Genomic DNA, 16,160 nt, shown 5'->3' with positions numbered 1-16,160 from the left:
GGGCCCTAGCAGCCGGGGGGACGTATACTCTATCTGGTGGCCCATTCCCTGGATCGGGTTCCTGTTGCTGCGCCTCACGTATGGTGTCCTCAATCTCCCATGTAATGGAGGCCACCACACAGGAGGCGGGCAGAATGGGCTTAGGAGTGTCATCAGTGGCTGGAGGGTTATATTATCGGGAGAGGGCATCGGGTTTCTGATTACGAGACCCCGGCCGATAAGAGAGGGTAAACCGAAAACGATCGAAAAACAAAGCCCATCTAGCTTGTCTGGGGTTAAGTCTCTTGGCTGTTTGGAGGTAGGCAAGGTTCTTATGGTTGGTCCATACCAAAAAAGGTTGGTCGGCACCTTCAAGGCGGTGCCACCATTCCTCCAGGGCCAATTTAACGGCCAGCAGTTCTTTGTTTCCTACATCATAATTTCGTCCGGCCGGGGTCAATCGCCGGGAGTAAAAGGCACATGGGTGCAAGGCATGGTCTTCCCCGGACCGCGGAGAAAGGACCGCTCCTACCCCAGTGTCCGACGCGTCCACCTCTACCACGAACTGCCATGAGGGATCAAGTTGGAGGAGTATGGGGGCTGTGGTGAACCGGTCTTTGAGGGTTTGGAAAGCCTGCTCCGCTGACATTTAGCAACAATTAACAAAGCTAAAAAATGTTTTCTTAAAAAAAATTTAAAAGTTGAGGGGGTTTTGAAAATTACAACATATAAGGGACAATATGCAGAAGCACAGACTGTATTCATAAACAGACATACAGCTAATTGGCACGCAGCCCTGTTGTTACTTGTGTCTGTGTCAGTTTCACAACTGTACTTTAACAACAGTTTCCTCAAAGTTAGCCAAGTGCTTTCTACTCCCTTCAGTAGACGTTAATACATTTGAACAGAGAGAATCTGTTACCACCAGTTGCTGCTGGGCTTGTTTTCTATCTGGCTGCGAATTTATTATGCATGATGAGTGTTGTTTTGTCCCTTTTTTTTAGTTTAGATATGTTTTGAATTCCATAGTGAGCAAGATAGCAATTAAAACTTGGACTGCAATGCTGTTAACAATTATTACAACTGATCAATTTTGTTTCACTGTGTACATGACAACATATTTAATAAAGCTGAGGAGGCACAAATTCACACTCACTTACAAATGGTAGTCCAGTACTCACTGTTTACCTGTGTGTATCTTGTACATTCACTAATAAACACATACTAATAAAAGTACAAATAAAGAGAGACACAAGGGAATGGGATGAAAAAAAATCTTTGCCTAAATATTTGCACCTACTGTAATTAACAGTTTACAACATTTCTATATCAGAATATCATACTTTTGGCGTATTTAGAGGTTAGATCATCAAGTAAGATAAGATTTTTTCCTCTCTCCTCTCCCCTTCTTCTGACACACAAAACAACCTTTCTCTCCCTCAGTGAGATTTTATGGTCCCTCTCCGTGTCATGTCCAATCCAAACAGCCTTTTTTAAAACAGGAAATACATTAAATTAAGTAGGCAAAATGCTCAAAATACTGTGTCAGAGTAACTTTACTTTTGGCCTTAAAAGTCCTCCCTCATATTCTCTCTGGGTTGAGTCCAGCCATCCATGAAAATGCTGTTCAATATTTAATTACAACCAACAAGAAAGTGACCAGTGAGACAAGTGAAACAATTTAGCTCATACAAGCACAGTAGGTGACTGAACACTATTTTTTCATTGTAATGAAATAGATTAAATTACAATGATCTCTGTAAAAAATGAAACTATAGTGAACATATTCAAGTGACCTTACAGAAGGTTTACAAGCAGACTGCAAATTAGAAAAAGCCTTCTGGCTGTTTTCCACTATCTTTATCACTCTGAGCATGAAGTTAAGCTTTTTCCGTGGGGTTTTCTATCATATACTGTTTGCTTTTTACTTATGTATTTATGTTTACAACCTCTTGAACCAACAAAACTCTCATTTAAATTTGACCTGTAGACACAAAATATTTGAACCTGGCTCAAAGAAATCATACAAAAACAAGCAAAAAGGAGAAGTGATCGTTTAAAGAATCTTGACCAAGCCGCACAGTAAATGACCTTGTGCATTGCACATACAAAATGATGTTGTATTTTGTTCCTGAAGTTGTGCAATCTGACGTGATGGACATTTGAATCAGAAAATTCTAGCTAGAAGCACATTTTTGGAAATAGTGAAAACAGTTGCTCTCCAGTGAATAAAATACCTCTCAATACAAACCAAGGTTCCAATTTGCAGTCACCTTACAGCCACGATGTTAAAGTTACATCATGAGTAATATACATCCTGATATCTACAGTGGGAAGCATATAAATGTATCCTATGGGTCCCTGATTTACTGTGCAGATCAGCATTTTTGAAGGTTCACCAGACAAAGACTTCTGGCTATTTGAAACTTCCATAAGCCTCTCTATATTGTGTTCTCACCTAATAAGGATGAATTTCTTTATTTTACTTGCTATAAAAGTCAGCCATCCAAAAACCAAGAGGGCAGCTTGAGCGGGTACGATTGCAGTGACAAGGTGATTGCATCAGCAAGGTGCTGCCACAATTTCAATCTGCTGCCCTCCTCGAGGGTCCTGAAGGAATCATATTTTTCTGAAAAGTTTTTCATGAATATATTCTATGTCATTAGTGTCCAATGCACACATTCTCAAATGCTGACAGACCACGGTGTATAACACTAAGCGTGACCTGTTCATTTCCACATTACGTTGGTATTTTAAATTACGTGTGTGTGTGTTTGTCCATAATTTCAGCTGGGAAGAGGAATAACATAGCACTTTTTCCACAAATTGAGGACAAGTGAAAAAAAGCATGAAAACACGCTCACAGTCCCTCACAAACACTCACATACATAATCATGCCAACAATCACTGTCCATTCAGCTCTGCAGATATCACTTGTGCTTTTTCTGCAAAGAGATTTATAGTAGTGAGGTGAATTAAGGTCTAGATTAATTTAGCACTGGTATATCAAGTTGACAGGCTGTGTATGACTGTGCATGCATAAGTGTGTGTTTATGTGGGTGTGCTGAATGTGCTGATGTATACTCATGGAATTTAAAAATGCACCACTAAAACCAATAATACCGATAGAGGTGGTGCATCTTTAAATTCCATGAGTATATTGCTGTAACTGTTTCTATTTCTGTTTCTAGAAAATGAGGTATGTCAGGATAGCAAATGACTTCTGACTTCACACAAGCACACATTTCTGCTTTGATGCATTCACACCTTTTCTCTTTCTCTTTCTGTATATACTTTTTACTGTTCCAAATAATTATCCAAGCAGGTGAGAAGAATGAGTCAGGGGGTACAAGGGTGACAACATGCAAAAACATACACAAGCTCACACATATAATGAGTACACATATAAAGAAGTGTGCTTACACAGCTGCTGCATAGCATTGCATAAGTCCAGAGGTTGACAAAAATGCAGCTTTCATGACCTCAATCCTATCGCCATGGTAGCACTCAAAGGAAAGCCGCTCCGGGTGAATGGATCATTTTGTAGTTGTGACTTAAGACTGTGAGGCAGATCGATGCCGAGGCAAACACACACATACACACACAGAGCAACACTGGATCAATGTATATTAGTTACTTTTCTGTTGATTTAAGTACAGGCGAGTCCTGCCAGCCTGGCTGTTCCTTTGGCCTCCTCTTGACTCTTTCTGACTACAAGCTATTTTTCCCTGCAGATGGAACAGGCCAGAGGCATCTATGTGTACATTTTATAGGTGTGAGAACTGATAGCATGTACAAGAGATGATGTCAGACAATGTGGAAATAATAACACCAAGATGTTTGTGCGTATGTGTCTGCGAGGGCAGGCAGGGGTCTTTTCTCCTTGTACCCACATTGCTGTCCTCGCTCTGTTTCCCTCTCACCTCTGTTCCTGTGTGCAGGCATATTACTGAAGCAAATTGGGGCCAATAGACTCTGTCACTGCATGACCCAGGGCTCAACAAACAGAAAAGGAGTAAGCAAGAGAGAAAAGGGCAAATAGAGGGGGATACCAGCAGAGATACAGGGTAGAAGAAAAAGAGGTAAATAATTGGAGATGGTAAAATAAAAAAGGTGGGACAAAACAAGAGCTACAGTAGCAATGAGAGGGAGAACAAGTAGGAGACAGACAGAGGGAAGGAAAGGAGCAGAAGAGAATGAGAGAAAGAAGTGACAACCTCAAATTAAATTCCCATCATGTCAGCGTAGAACAGAATTCAATAGTGTTTATTGGCATCCCCTTGCCTCAGGGAAATTACATTCTGAAGCAGAGCATGGCATGAATGCACACACATCCCTGAGAACATGCACACACTCACACATATATACACAAGCAAGCACGTACAGTATATCTATTGTACACAACTCTTTTTAGACCAAAAAATACAAAAAAAGGCCCTCTGGCTGATGTGAGCATGCAGACAGGCAATTTATCCCCTGAGGTTCATGTGCTTTTTGTACTGCACATGTTTGTGTGTATCACTACCCATGTTTGCACAACTTTCTATGCGTGTGTGTATTTGTGTGGAACTTTCTCTTTCTTACATACACAGTTTTTCTTGTGTACACAAGTCTATGTTGATGCTTGTTTTTTTCTGTCCATTGGCCTCAAGTGCCTCAGACAATTTGCCATTACAGTACATACATAGGTTTTTAATATCGTAGCTGCATTAAATGTGTCCCCAGGCTCAAGCTGTCATGAATGCAGGACTTCAGTGCCTTTGTCCAACCTCCAGCAGCAAAGGCAATGCTCTTTAATAGGAAGCTGTTTAGCTGTTTTATGCAGAGCACTTGTAGAGGCTATTACTGCTGATGTTTCTGGGATGCAGATTTGCTCTAAAAGGCTAACAATCTGCAATGCTTTCGATCCCCTTCCCCCCACTCATCTTACTCTCTATTACTGTCCCTCTAACTCTCTGTCTCTGTCTGTTTATGCCTCTATCTTGACTCTCTCTCTCTCTCTCTCATTTCTCTTCCCCAATCCCTCCAATGCTCTCACTCATTCTCTATGTTTCTCTCTTTCCCTAGGAGCGTGCAGAAAGGGCTTTGGGCTGCTCAGTGGAGGATTTGAAGGCTCTTTTCTACTGTGAGCTGTGTGACAAGCAGTACCTCAGACACCAGGAGTTTGACAATCACATCAACTCCTACGATCATGCGCACAAACAGGTACATTGGGTGCACCTGCACTAGAGCTACATGCACACAAACACACACACATGCTGTGTACAGTTGGTGCACACAAGCAGATATTTTTATGATCTGTTGTCAGAGAATTTGGGTGTGTTACCATTATGTTGATGGAAGGTTACTTTACATTTTCATGTCAGTCTGCCCATTGGGTTACAGCTCTCTAGCAGGTAACAGTAGGAGTATGACAAGCGCATCATATCTTATAAGCACACAAACAGAGGGGGAACACTTCACCTCAAGGCAGACACACACACTCTCAAAGCTCCTGCATTTATAGTTTAGATTTACATTTTAACAGGCTGATATCTTGAAGGATGAAGCAGGTTATTTTCTAAATTAATAGTATTTTAAACACTCCCCATACAGAGATGAAAATCAACAACGAATCGCCTCTACTCACTCTTAATGTCTGTCAGCTATTTGTCAGTCCTGAATTAGCTTATCCTGGCCCTCTCATGTCTGTAGCTGGCGAGGACAAATATATAGAGACACCTCTAAATATAATGTAGTCCAGTACAACACCACCTTTATCTATGACCTCAATAATAAACATATAATTGAATTTATACATTTATGACAAAAGCTGAAACATTTTCAGCTTCATAAACACAGATGTTAAGGCGGAAGTGTTGCATTGAAGTGCGTACAACTGTACAGGTGTACAAAAATGGCTGAGTGTATATTCTTTTTGCTTCCTTAAAAGTTATTCACAAAGAAAGACACACAGCCTACAGTACATTATTGTAGACAGGGATGTTATTTATGTTTGGGTTCAGTTAGACTAGAGGTCTACCTGAGTGAATACTACATCAAAAATCAAGTGACTAAGTAATAATAATAATTAGAACATACAGTATCTGGAATAGACTCAGGTGGGTGAAGTGTCTTATTCTCAGCCCATCAGCCGGCCAAGACAGCAACCTTAGCAACGAGAATGAACACAAAATCATATTTAATCTCCAAATGACAAACTGAGTATTTTTTAGTTCAAAATTCAGAGCAGCTGATTTGTATGTATCTTGTATATACGGATACTGCTACAAAATTCACTTTATACCTGGATTTGTAATTCCTTTAAAAAAATGTTTTGTACTAAATAAAACATGGAGCTATTAGTCATAGCTCAAGTATGACTCTGCTATTTGAGTCTGGACAAGATGAGGTCAATGGACCATTAAGGAAAAACCCTGGCAGCAGGTTTTCCCCTGCCTTCTGCCTTCACATACATTTTCACACAGAACCTCCACTCAGGACTAACAAGCTGAAGGTTCCACCGATAGCTCATTTTCCTACAGCGTTCTGTTGCCATGCCAAGACACACACTCGCATGCAAAAACATACAGAAATGCATTTCCCTGTTTACACACTTGTCCTCAAACACAGGCAGCCTCGCAACCAAGCCAAGCCGCTTCCCACTTCAGAACGCCCACACTGCGCAACATGAAATAAACATTAAATAAGACTGTTCTTCATCTGTCATTGCTCTTTGAAAATGAATTGAAGCAACTGCAGGCCAATGTTAATGCTTTGTTTTAGCCAGCGGCAGGCGAATGAAATGAGCTGAATGAGGCACTGAGTTGACAGTAGCCACTGGCACCCTAAAGAGCACACACACACACACGCATAAAGGCATGTGTGCACAGTCTGCCTACCGAACAGACAACAGATGAAATTCTAACTGAAGTTTCCCTGGAGGAGTATTGGCTTTGGAGAATGGAAGCTGATTGCGTTTGCTGTCTCCTTTACTTGTCATCGATTCAGAGATAAACATGTCTGAATACAACGCTTTATCAGCATTTACTGCTGATTACTGAAATACCTTTTAAATAAAAGAGCAATCAGTCCATTAGCATGCCCTCTCACATGTTACCTAAGAATCCCTTATACTAAGGACCTAGTGAATCTGAGTCACCTCTGACTCATCCATACTCAGCCTGAGCACGCCTTAATGCATCTAAAGCATGGATTTTCAACTGATTGTGAGCCAGGGACCACCACTGTAACTAGCCTGAGGACCACTGTTGTGTGGTGGATAGACCAGATGAGCACTATTTTAATCTTGAAAATCACCTTGGCTTTTCTAACTTTTATATATTTGAATTAATTTCATTATTCACAAACAATAATTAATGCATGGAAATGGGTTTAAAAACTAAAATAAAATAAATTTTCATTCCCATAGTGAAATTACATTATTGAATACATGGTGACAGACCACCACGGGGCCACAGACCACTGGTTGAAAACCCCTGATCTAAATGACAATAGATCGAGGCTTTACCAGACACATTGAGCTTCACAGCACCTAGCTAGACTGGCATGTTGTAAAGCAGGGGTAATATCTCTTTCCGCTGCTGGGGACATGACATCACCTTTGAAGACAAAGGTATCCACTTTAAAGCCCTGTGTGTTTAGTGGAAATGGTTCTGCGTGCAATATTTTGCTTTCCTCTAAATTTAGCTACAGGTTTGCCTGTAGTGGGAAATGTTTTTAAGAAAGAACAATAACCTGCAGGGTGCAAATGCGAGAGGAAAGAAGTATTCATCTTCAGATATGCCATCTATTATAAACGTCTTTCTCTCAGTCATTGCCACAGACAGCTACAGTATAGACTGTGGTCTTTTCCTCCTCCCTTCTTCCTCTCCGTTCCTGGCTCTGACCACAGTAGTTTATTATGTATGCCTTTGCTTGAACATGATTAATATTTCCAATAGAATTGGTTTGGCATCAAGGGCTCTCCAAGCTGCTTACCACACACTCACAAATACACGCACATATGCTCACACTCATCTACAGTGAGCGAGCACTTATACTCCAAGACATATACAAACCCACAAGTGCTGCTCTGTTGGCACATAGTTACCGCTGTCATCAGTGAGCTGACAGTGGGATGTTAAGCATCAAGTGATAATGTAAAAAGACACACGCTTGTGTAAGACTCGGTGGAGATTAACCTGATAACTGCCAGCTCCTGCATAAGATCTGGGTGTGAAAAAGAGTGAGTATATAAATAAATCAGATATCTGAGGGTCTAATCTGATGTGTACAGTGTGTGTGATAATATTGTATGGATGGATAATCCAAAACTGAGAGTGGTGTAATCATGTACCAACTTATACTTCAGGATAGAGTTCCAAATATATAAAATAAGCAACGAATGCTGCACCTATAAGCAATATTTGGATTGTACACTGAGGTAACTAAAGTATATTGGGAAGCACAAGAAAATAAGACAGGAGATAGGAGGGATGGTGCTGAACGATACTGCAGCTATTCCCAAACTCCTGAGTCCCTCCATAGCCTTCAGACACACATACACAGAGAAAGACGCCAGCAAACACATACACATACGCACACACCTGCCAAGCACGGATAAAGGAGGGATTAAAGTGTGCCAGAAAAGGAAACCAGTGAGAGAGGCATGAATCATTGTTTCCCTGAGAGGACTGGCACACCTATATCTATAGACACATACTGTAGTTTCATGAATACACTCAGCACACACAGAGAAAACAGAGCTAATTGTTAATTGTCTGCACTGTGTTGTAGGTGAAGGCCCACCAGTTTGTTCACACTCACATTTGTATGTCTCACACTCACCCAACACATACACCGCTCCAGCATTTTTCCAGCTGAATTCTCAAGCCTTTAAGATGTCTCTTAATGAGCAGTGGCTGTGTGTTTGTGTTTGGTGACTTGTAATTTCACATCAATGACTTTGGTACACTCCAGCTCTAAAGCAGACGTCACTGACTCAGAAGCCCTTACTGAGCAACGAAGAGCTGAACGTTTTGAAAATTTCAGTGGCAAAGCACTAGACTGAAAACGGCGAAGCAAAAAGAAAACTGTCAGTCCAACAGACTCAGAAAGAGCAACATCGTCATTAACTCACTCATGTCACTCATCTTAATGGCATCTGTAATCTGCTATTCACCAGTTGAAATGTGTTTGCTCTCAAGCTGTGTGTGGAAGGAAAGATGCTTTCTTCCAGGCTGAATGAAGTTAATTGGACATGAGCATTGGAGAAGCACATCTGCAAATCCTGCTGACTGATGTGTACGGTTTGAGAGACAGCTGCCTGCAGAGACGTTCCTAAGACTAAACTCTCGCTCTCTTCTCTCCTCTTTGTTCCACTCTTATGGATCCCTTCCTCCTCGCTGCTTCTGCCCCTCCTTCTTTTCAATTTTCTTTCCTATAGAGGCTGAAGGAACTCAAGCACAGGGAGTTTGCGCGCAATGTGGCCTCAAAATCATGGAAGGACCAGCGCAAACAGGAGAAGGCTCTCAGACGCCTGCACCAGCTTGCGCAGCTGCAACAGGAAGGTCAGAGGTGAGTGGGACAAGTGTGTTTTTGTGTGTGTCTGTGGTTGTGTGTGTGCATAATGGAACCGGGGGCAGAAGTCCAGAGAGCATCACATCTAGTCAGTGTTCTCAGATTTGATGGATGTCTCCATAGATGTGAGAGCACACAGTTGGCCTAGATAGACCACAGGTGAAGTAAATATAACATGAAGACACATTTTTGCTGACACTGTTAGAGTGGGTGATTTGTAGGAGGGAGAGATGGAGTTTTAAAGAAAAACTGAATAGTAGAAAAAAGTTGGCTTTTATTAAGTACTATAAATAAAATGAGTGAAACACGTTGAAAAATGGAACTTGCCACTGGGGTTGCATACCTAAAGCAATCAAAGCAGGTGATAAAAAAAAAAAACACACAATACATCACATAATAATCAACTTGATTGCACCTATTCCCAGTACAATTAAATGTGTGCTCCTATAATCAGATGATGACATGTGCACAGCATTACTATGACTACCAGCATTGTGTATCTGCTTTTTGTCTTTGTATTTCTTTCACTATTTCTTTCATGGTTTCTCTCTTTCTTTGGCCTGCATATCTAATTATCTTATATATCTTGGACTCGGACTTGAGCACTGACTGCATTTGGACGCAGAAGTTGCAGACTCAGACTCAAACTTTTTTTTTGTAATAGGTCATAATAATTTGGCCTAAGATATTGATATTAAAACCTGTTCATCTGCACCATGCTATATCCTGCACACTTCCACAGAAGGGTACACTTTGCCTTACTATAAATGATTTTTATACATCAAATTGCTGAGCAATATGGTGATCCACTGTTAAAATGTTTGTAAAATAAAATGGTGTGGGCTGTATCAGTTGTGTTTAATGTGGCACTTGATGACTCTGCCTAAGGGTAACGGAGACTCAGGCTCGACTAGGACTCGATTCAGATTATTCTTTGGTGACTCAGACTTGAATACAGGGGACTCGAGACTCAACTAGGACTCAAGGTTTAGTGACTCGACTGCAACACTGCGCTCAGAACTGTCATTTATAGGTGCAACTAACTAACTAATAATTGACTTCATTAAATTGTTAAAGCTTTTGTTTGATTTTCTGTTGATAAACTAATTTATGTTTTCATGATGGGTTAACTTTACTTGTAAATTTATATACCAATTAAAGGCTGAATTAATTTGGAAGAGTAACTTAACTGCAGGCTTTAAAAAAATCTATGTTTTCTTGACCTCTCAGATTAATGTTTCAAGCCTGCTTCACCTCTGATTGCATCCAGCATTACTGACGTGTGCGCTTTTGGGAAGGGGAGGGGCATCTGTAATCAAAGCTGTTGTGATGTTACAGGATCTTAGAGTATATTTGTACATCACTGCATTAAGGTGAAAAATTAAACCACTGGAACTCAGCAAAAACAAGATGTCAGGGGTTGTTAATTTACCATGTGATTAAACTGTGCCAACCTAAAGTGAAGTAAAGTGCAATCATTTAAAGTTAGGTGCATTTGTTCTGTCGCCTCCTGTTGCAGATTTCCAGGAAAGACTTATGGGCTAAGAAGTACAGTCAGTTCAGTGGGCCAACAGCAAGATAGAGAGATGGACCAACAAGACTACAGCCCTGAGGACAAACCTGAACCCTTCAACTGCACCCAGAGACCCCCTCCTATGAAACCCAGAACAAGTCCCCTCAGCCACCAGTCAGAAAATCCATGCCAATCTCCTTCCCAGATACCGCTGGCCACTGCTGTAGTAGAGTCCCCATTAATCACACATCCAGCATCTAATAGAGACTCTCCTGCAGTGAATCCCCCGTCTTGCCTGGATTTGCATTCCCAGTCACCTCTTCCTGGTCGAGAGAGAGTGGGAGGCAGGCTTGGAGTGTCCTTTTGCTTCTCAAGAAGGGGACCTAGGCTAGAGCCTTCTGCCTCTGTCTTCTCAGACCTGGAGGAAGAGGAGAGAGAGAAGAGGGAACAAATGAAACAACGGATAAAAGGAATAATGGAAGATATCGACAGGGAAATTGGGGCAGCAGAAGATAGGAAACATGGTGAGGGTGACAAGCATAAGTCAAGCTCTGACAGTGTTGGGCCAAACGACATGGAGCCAATGTCCAGTGAGACTGTGAGAAAAGAGGAGAAGGTTGAAAAAAGATACATGGTGAAAGAACACTCTCCTATTTCAACAGCAGAACCCGATAATCAGACTCATGATTCGCTGTTCTCACCATCACAGACCCAGGCGACCATATGGGGCACAGCATTAGCAGGGGCAAACACCGAACAGATAGCTAGTGAGACAGAGACACAGCAAGAAACAGAGGGGAAGGGGGAGGATAGTCAGTATATGTGTGTGCTGGGGAAAGATGGCGCTACCAGTCTGAGATGGCCTGTCAGTTTGCTTAGATTCACCAAGTCTCAACCACACATTTCCTACAGCTGCAACCCACTTCGCTTGAACGCCCAACGACCAGATCAACTCACAGAAGATCTGCAAGAGTCACAACAAAGTCAGGTGTTCGCCCTCTCAGATGAATCAAATCTTCTCGGGTCGGCTACTCTTCCATCAGACTCTCATTCCTGTTTAAAAAAACAAACAAGACATGGGTTGAGATCACGCAGACAGAAAAAAGCTGAGGAGAATTTTAAGGCAGAGCAACATATCGATGCGGAGACAGAAGCACACCTGCTCCTGAACAACAAAAACCTTTCATCATCAGAAACAAGACCAGAAAGAGGAAAATGCATGCTAAGTGTGGAGAATTGTGTGCGAGCATCCTCCCATCCATTTGACCCCGCTCACAGTGACAGCTTTGACACAAACTCCCAGAACCCTCTGGGAGGCAGATTAGGGAGTGCGAGAGGGATCAGGGAGAGAGCCATCATAGCCCTGAGCTGTAAATTAGAGTCTGTCACCCAAACTGGCACACAGGGGATGTGCATCAGCCCATCCAGGTGTGAATGTGGGAGTGAGACAATGTGCAAGTGTGCCAGCTCTCCACAGCCATATGTGGATGTCTCAGAAATGTCACGCAAAAAGAGGAAAGCCACCGCAAAGAAACACAAACTAGGAAAGAGGAAGAGGGGTGAAAAGGAAAAAGCTTCAAACAAGCACCAATCAGCAAGATGCAAAATGAGGAGTGTTGTCTCTACAGTCTTCACTGGAAAAGAGAGGAACAGGGAAGCTGGAGGGAGCTGGGGGACGAAAAGGGAGAGTGGGGAGATGCGGGTGAGGAGGAAGGTGCGGAGAACAGGGAGCAGATGTCTCCTGAGGAGGTGTGAGGCTGAGCCAGTATCTGTCTCTGTCAGGAAGAGGAGGCCTCACAGCAGCCACGGCACTGAATCCCAGTCCCAGTCTGACAGAGTGCAAGCAGAGCACCGCAGTGCCTACTCCCAGCTCACCAGACACACAGCAGACAGAGACACTGAAGGGGAGGGCGAGCGAGATGGAGATGCTGTGACTTTTCCCTGGCGATCTCACTTCTCTTTACACCCCTTCTCACCAGGATGTAACTCAAAGCTGTTTTGGGAAAGGGGTCACCATAGCAACCCCAGGAGTTTCATTGACTGCTGTTACCCTGACAACAGCTGTGGTAGCAGTCTGGCGAGAAAGAGAAAACTCCTCCACAGGGACAGAAAATTCATTCATAGTAAGAGGAATAGTTTGAGGCATCATGAAGTCTACGAAGAGAGAGACTGGAAAATGGGAGGGTGTTCGGGATACAGAGACAAAGGCCTGACTTCAGATACAGAATGGGAGTGGATGAGAGGGAACTGTCCTGGAGGTAGTGAGGACAGAAAGTCGAGGACCGGGTGGAGATCCAGAAACAGAGCAGTGGAGTGGGAACGGGTGGCAAGGTTTAGCATCAGTCCTAGCAGCTGGGGCAGGAAAAGCAGACATCTTAGCACAGAAGATGCAGACTGGGACAGGTGCAGCGTGGACAGATGGACGTGGGGCAGCAGTGACAGCTGGGAAGACAGGAGGACACACAGATCAACGTCAGGCTCCAGGACAGGGGCTGACAGCAGAGACAGCCCGAGCTGTTTGTGGCGATATACAGATACCAGACGTTCGAGCTCAAGACACTTCTCCAGCCCAGAGTGGTGGGCAAGCAGGCAGACATACAGCCCCCAGAGTGTGATCAACACACGAGGCAGCAGGTGCCGCAGCCTGCATTCCTGTAGCCCCTGCAGCAGCACCAGCATGTCCGAGCTGAGCTGGGAGTGGAGCAGGAGCAGTACATGCTCAGGGGTCACAACGGATGGGTCGACAATTAGGTCATGCAGGACGTCCTCAGGAGCTCCAGGACCCTCATCTGGGGTCTCTCATGAGGCAAAGAAGCAGAGCAGCTCCGCAGCCAATTCCACCAGCCATACTTCTAGCTTCTTCTCTCCCTACACATCCTCTTGTGCTTCCACAGTTTCAACACACACAGTTGTTACACAAGTCCATCACAGCCAAAGGAGCCCAATTCACTGTCTGAACTTGGCCACGCACACTCTACCCCTGTCACCACAAGCTTGGCAACCAGTTTCCCAGGATTATCTGGCCCAATAAAGTCTCTTCCACAGAAACCAGCTAGGACATTGCTTCTCCCCCTCATAGGAAAACTACCTGCAATCCAGAGAAAGACTAGGAGGAAAAGGGGCCTGCTGGCAAAGACACAGGAGAAGGAGGGAGATGTGGAAGAGGAAGCTAAGGGCAGGAGATTGGATCCTGAAGCAGTCATCAAAAATCAGAAATGTCCTCTGGATATGGCTGAGTCAAACCCCAGCAACATGCCAAATATCTGCCTGTCACAGATTAGGACTGATGACAAACAGGCAGGTGGAGAGACAGTGCCGCCAATCAGCTTTACTGCTGAGGAGATGGACAAATATCGCCTCCTGCAAGAGCAGGCAAGAGAGCACATGCAGAAAGTCCTGGAACAGACACAAAAACTCCCAGATACACACGCTGAGGCACACTACACACACACCACACAGACAGAGAACAGTGGGGCTTTAGAGGAACCATTCGCCCTTGTACCTATACACTTGCACAACCCCTCACACCCTCAAACCCAGTCAGTTCACACAGATACAATGCAAACACAAGCACAGCACATCCTCCAGGTCAGTCTGCCTGTTCCACATGTGACTGCTCAAGAGAACTTTACTCGAACCATGGCACCAGGAGTTCCCAGCTTCCCCCATCTTCTACCCTCCCCCCCTCTCTCCAGCCTTCATCACATCATTCTACAGCACACAGCCCTCTCCATGTCTACCTCCTCCTCATCGACTTCTTCCACCTCACCCCCCTCTCCTGCTATCCATCCACACCCAGCTGAGCTCCCACACCCTCTCCCCCCTCTCCACCCTCCTCTCCCTCATCACCTTCACCTCTCTCCCTTCTCCATATCATCCCTGGTTCCCTCCATTCTACTGTCCCACCATCCCATCCCCATCCTCCCTCAGTCTCCTGCTTTCCATGCAACCCCACTCAGTCCGCTCTCCCCAGTAGCACTGCAACCCCTGAACCCACACCCTTTCATGGACAGAATGTGGCCAGTGAGGTTTCAACAGAAGGCGATATAATTTTCAGTGTGGCTGCCATGTTTATTAATCCTCCTTGGCAAAACAGACTAGTGAGAGAGAAAGAGACGGGACTTTTGGTTTGGACAAAAACCTACTATTTGAAATGTGGATGTGTCAGTGCTTTTTCTAGCATCAACTCTTTTTCACATATGGCCTCACAGACAAACACAAGCAGTCCATCTATTGACTGTTTTCAGTTGAAATTTTGTTTCTTCTTTTAGTCTCTATTGTGTTGCAGCAGACAGTGAGATAACAGACTTTGATCCTTTGCTATTTCCATCATTCCTCATTCAGGCCCAGAATAAAGGGAAAGGTGCACCTGCTATTCAAAGACAATGTGTGTTTGTGTCATCCTTTTTTGAACCACAGACAAACCAGCTGCCTTTTGAAGTATCCTTCAGGCAAGGGGGACAGAGGGGCAAGAAAAAGTGATAATACTTTCCCCCTATCTTCATTTTCAACAGGTTATCTGAATAAGAGTGCGACAGTCAACAAACCTAAATAATTTTCCAATGACCAGAGGCATAGCACACTCATTTTAACCTTGGTATTTAACCTCTGTATTTGTGTGTGCGTAATATAGAGGTAATTCTGGACCGACACACATACACAACAGGGAGGAGCTCATTTCCTTATATGACACATGTAAAGATCTATTTTGTCTCTACAGTGTAAATATTCTGACAGTGAGTGATAATATTAGAATAATGAGAAACAATAAAGAAAATGATGAATTTGACCTTGACCACTAGTTCAATGCTTATTTCACACTCTATGGCTTCAGTAAACACTTTGATATGACATGACACCTAACAAATCAGTTGCTGAGACAGCAAGGAAAGAAACAAATCTGCTACTTTACAACCTGGGGGAAAATAAAAGGGCTTTAATGTTTAATATGCATAATATTTTGAAGCAGGACTTTGATTATATCATTTCCTCATTTCTTGATCTTGCAATCCCTTAGAGTCCTTTTGGGGCTCGTTGTGTCCTGATCCTCCAGGGGCCTGTTGTTCAGAAAGTTTAATCTGGAACAGAATGATCGGAATGTTTTGTT

The 16,160-nt window shown here is 43.3% G+C and overlaps 1 protein-coding gene across 1 annotated transcript in view; it reads left to right on the top strand.

Annotated features, from left to right (window-relative positions):
• The window catches only part of znf804b (zinc finger protein 804B), a 33,393-nt gene extending 19,293 nt beyond the window's left edge, over positions 1-14,100 (top strand). The window contains exons 3-5 of the mRNA XM_020612795.1: positions 5,047-5,184; positions 9,407-9,537; positions 11,060-14,100. Coding sequence (XP_020468451.1) covers positions 5,047-5,184; positions 9,407-9,537; positions 11,060-14,084 — 3,294 coding nt within the window. The 3' untranslated portion in view covers positions 14,085-14,100. The remainder of the gene's footprint in view (positions 1-5,046; positions 5,185-9,406; positions 9,538-11,059) is intronic.
• The last annotated feature ends 2,060 nt before the right edge of the window (positions 14,101-16,160 follow it).

Source organism: Monopterus albus, unplaced genomic scaffold (genome assembly GCF_001952655.1).
Source record: "Monopterus albus unplaced genomic scaffold, M_albus_1.0 scaffold127.1, whole genome shotgun sequence".
Taxonomy (NCBI): Eukaryota; Metazoa; Chordata; class Actinopteri; order Synbranchiformes; family Synbranchidae; genus Monopterus; species Monopterus albus.
The sequence above is the reverse complement of the archived record's forward strand: the minus strand, read 5'-3'. Positions and strand labels throughout refer to the sequence as shown.